The 3,907-nt window shown below is 35.5% G+C and overlaps 1 protein-coding gene across 1 annotated transcript; it reads right to left on the bottom strand.

Annotated features, from left to right (window-relative positions):
* Window positions 1-285: 285 nt before the first annotated feature.
* Window positions 286-1,215, bottom strand: or90j1 (odorant receptor, family 90, subfamily J, member 1). The gene has a single exon (XM_067393827.1). It carries the CDS (start codon window positions 1,213-1,215, stop codon window positions 286-288), a length of 930 nt encoding a protein of 309 aa, XP_067249928.1.
* Window positions 1,216-3,907: the final 2,692 nt, after the last annotated feature.

Genomic DNA, 3,907 nt, shown 5'->3' with positions numbered 1-3,907 from the left:
CAAGCCTCAACATTGCACAATGCTTGGAGAAGAACTGGAATGTAGGATGTATGAAGACTGATAAATTGATTGTTTTTCAACAATCATCAGTCATTTTAATCAATTTAAATTATACTGAATAACACTGGTTGAATGTTTCTCACTAATATTCTCCATGTCTGTGGTGAAATAAACATCATTTACAGAATTCTCTAGAAAAATATTTATTTTTGCTTATTACAAATCATATATTTGATATATATATATATATTTTTTTTTTTTAGCAGACAGAAAATTACAGTTTTGCTAATCAGAAGGATTAATGGCTTTCTTTTTGGAGCCACACATCAGTGAACTCATCATGTACTTCTTAAACTTTTGATCCCTCATGCCATATATGAGAGGGCTCAGCAGACGTGGTAAAATGCTGGTGAGAATGAACGTGCAGAAGTAGATTACTGACTGATAGTAAGGAAAGAGAGCCGTTAAGGCCCCATCCAGGACCGTTGTGAACAGGGACAGTGTACAGAGCAGTAACTGGACCCCATGCAGTAAAATGGTTCTCCTGGCCTTCTGTGCTTGAGCTGGTTCTGAAGCAGCTGCTTTAGCAGAGAACAGCACTTTAAAGTAAGTGTAGAAGAGCAGCACCCACACTGAGCACATGTAGCCGATGTTTAAAACAGCGCTGCTTATTATATTGTATTCAAAATTGAACACATTTTGCTGGAAGCACATGCGGCTAGTGGTAAAGAAGGAGAGTGGACGAAGAGCCAAAACAACAAGCAGGTCCACTATGCCAGGCAGGGCTCCCACCAGCCAGATGATGCCGATCAGGATTTTGGTGTTTTGGATGGTGCATATTCGTGCATGATGTAGAGGGTAGCAAACGGCCACAAAGCGCTCAATAGCCATGCCGGCCAGGTTTAGTGGCGAGTTTTTGTCGACGTTAGTTGCAATGAGGATGAAAATGCAGCAGATAGCAACATTCAAGTTTGGTATTACGTAAGTAAACACAAACATAATCACACAGACAGACAGTGTAATGATGTCATTGATGATCAGCTGCATGTAGAGGATATAGCGGGGCTCCTGAGTGAAGACAGGATTCTTGAAGAAAGTATAAAGCAGCAAGCTATTGATAGAATTGATAATGACAGCAAATACAACCACAGTGATATTTTTGAAAACGGCTTCCCCAAAAAAATCTTTGCGTTTGTTAAATTCTGAACTGTTCATTTCACAACTGTCAAGATTTTTTTTCACTTAAATATCCTGGTAATTAAATATCATATAATTATAATAACAATAATTATAATTTAATAATAATTTAATATGATTCAAGCTATAATTGGGAAACCACTTAAAACAAAAAATGCACTCTGCAGTAAATAATGCAAAGATGACATTGAAGAATCCAAAAGATTGGTCTGAGCTGGCTGATCTGCACATCAAAGATATCGAACGTGTTTCTCTTGAATCGCTATAGTTTCTCTGGATCCGCTTAAATGAAATATGGTCTTATATTGTTGAACATGCGATTTGAGTGTTGCCATATTCTCATGTGCTTTACTATAATGTCACTACTGAGTCCCTTAAGTCATAAAAACAAGGACAAGTTAAAAACAAATTAACCTTTTGGTTATTTTTAATCTTTATAAGGTAATTGTCCACTGGAGGACCTTCTATGATAAAAAAAAAAAAAAAAAAGAATAGTGAATGGGATATCTTAAACTGAGAAAGCTACTGTAAGATATTGGAACTTTTATGATTTTTTTTTCTTCTCAAAAGAAAATAAAGCTGCAGTACAGATTTTTGGGTTAAAAAAAGTAACAAAAATAATAATTTTTTGTTGAGCAATACCTAAAAAAATCAATACTTCCTCTGTCTTGTGTGTGTGTGTGTGTGCACACATGTTTTTGTGATTTATGAGGACACAAATTTGTATAATGACATGGGTATTACATTGTTATTACGACATAAACATTAAATATGAGGACATTTTATCCTCATTTAAAATAGCTTTAAAAACATACTAAACAATGTTTTATTAAAAATGTAAAAATGCAGAATGTTTTCTGTGATGGGTAGGTTTAGGTATGGGGTAGTGTAGGGGGATGAAATGTACAGTTTGTACAGTATAAAAACCATTACGCCTATGTCCTCACTTTGATAGCAAAACAAACGTGTCTGTGTGTTGCTTTTACATTTTTGTTAATAAAGACCTTTTTTGAGCTTCCTTGGCTGTTCTGCATTTGGGTTCTGTTTGCAAAAAACTTGACAGAATGTTTATAGTACAGCTCTCAACCATCATTGATTGAATTGTATTACATGTTTTGCCCCCCACAATAGAAAACTACAGAGCTTTGAACATAAAACTGAGCATTTAAATATCATCTTACAAAAAGGCATATAAATATCAGTTGTCACTCTATATCTCTCTTAGTAAGTAGTCTGCTAATCTTATTGATTTACATTAAAAGCTATCAAATTTTCATCTCATAAATATAAATATCAGCAACACCTACTTGTATATTTTTGCTCAGTTTGGGCCTCTAAATAAAATGTTTGTTTTTTCCTCCTCAATATGAGCTATTTATTCTTGTATCATACAGAAAGAAGAAATTAGTGTATATATTGCATCAGTATTATATATGTAAGGGCTAGTCCGTGGCTAGCTGTGCATTAAATAGGGATGTGCAGGGGTGGATGCTTCCAAGAAGTGCATTAAAATCGTTTAATGTACAGCTAGTTGTGGATTACCCTGCTTATACCATGGTCATTTACCAGCATTGACAACTTAAAGCTGTTATAGATGTTTGCAGCCTAATATTTGACCTTTTCATCAGTTACGGCTCGTCAGATCTAGCATTCTGCCTGCTTTGAATCAGGCAAGTAGTGCGTAAACATACTTGGAGCTACCTGTGCATTAAACAGTTTTATACAACAATTCTTTCTGGTTCCCGAATCTGATTGGCTGATAGCCGTGCGATATTAACAGCACTCCTACCTTTTCACTGTTAGTATCACTCCACTTGAAGCGACTGTCATGGCGGCCGAGCTATTCCACCATAATTCTTGTGAATACTACTCTTGTTGTACCATGAACTGTAGTTTTAACTGAGTTTTTTAGGCGAGGATGTAGTTGTTTAGACCTGAAATATGTGACTCATATTTATCACAGCGCATATTTTACAATTTGTTTAGACTTTTTCGGAGATGCAAGCTCCAGGCCATCAGCGGCCTTTCAGGGGTCGCACCAAGAATGGCTTCATCTCTGTCAGTGCTTCGAGGATTTGCAGCTGTGTCTTATTTTGGGTACATAAAACGGACAATCTTTGGTCTTATAAATCTATTACTTGTTCCAGAGCAAATCAAATTGTACCATGTTAAATTTGATAATTTAATATCAAGGCTGTATTTAACTTACATCCTCTATAGCATAGCATATTGTCTACACTAGACAGGAAATATCAGTTGAAGACTGTTCTCCGCTCTTCAAATACATAAAACATTAGCCTTTAGACTGTGGTTGTTGAGCACAGAAAACACTGTACTTTGTTTTTTTTTTATCTTTTTTTCAGATCTTTATTTACTTTTTGTATTGCAAAGAAGTTGAGATCTCCAAATTGCGTGTGGTAATTCATTCTCAATAGAGGTGGGGAGGGTTTATGAGGTTTGACTGACAGTTTGAGGATCAGGATCCAATGGAGTTACGGGGTTTTGTCACAAGCACTTTAAAATCCTTTTCATTCATCAAATATTTGTAAATCCCACATACAGGTGTAAAGGGTGACCAATAACAATTAAATTAAATAATAAAAAAATTAAAATGAAGAAATATACAGATATGTGGTTTCTGCCTGACACTGACGATATATTCTTAACTGTGTTGAATCCATGGCGGAAGGAAGTAGTTCTGGACGAAAGA

Source organism: Chanodichthys erythropterus, chromosome 9, assembly GCF_024489055.1.
Source record: "Chanodichthys erythropterus isolate Z2021 chromosome 9, ASM2448905v1, whole genome shotgun sequence".
NCBI classification, from domain to species: Eukaryota; Metazoa; Chordata; class Actinopteri; order Cypriniformes; family Xenocyprididae; genus Chanodichthys; species Chanodichthys erythropterus.
Note: the sequence above shows the minus strand (reverse complement) of the source record. Positions and strands in the feature narration are given on the sequence as shown.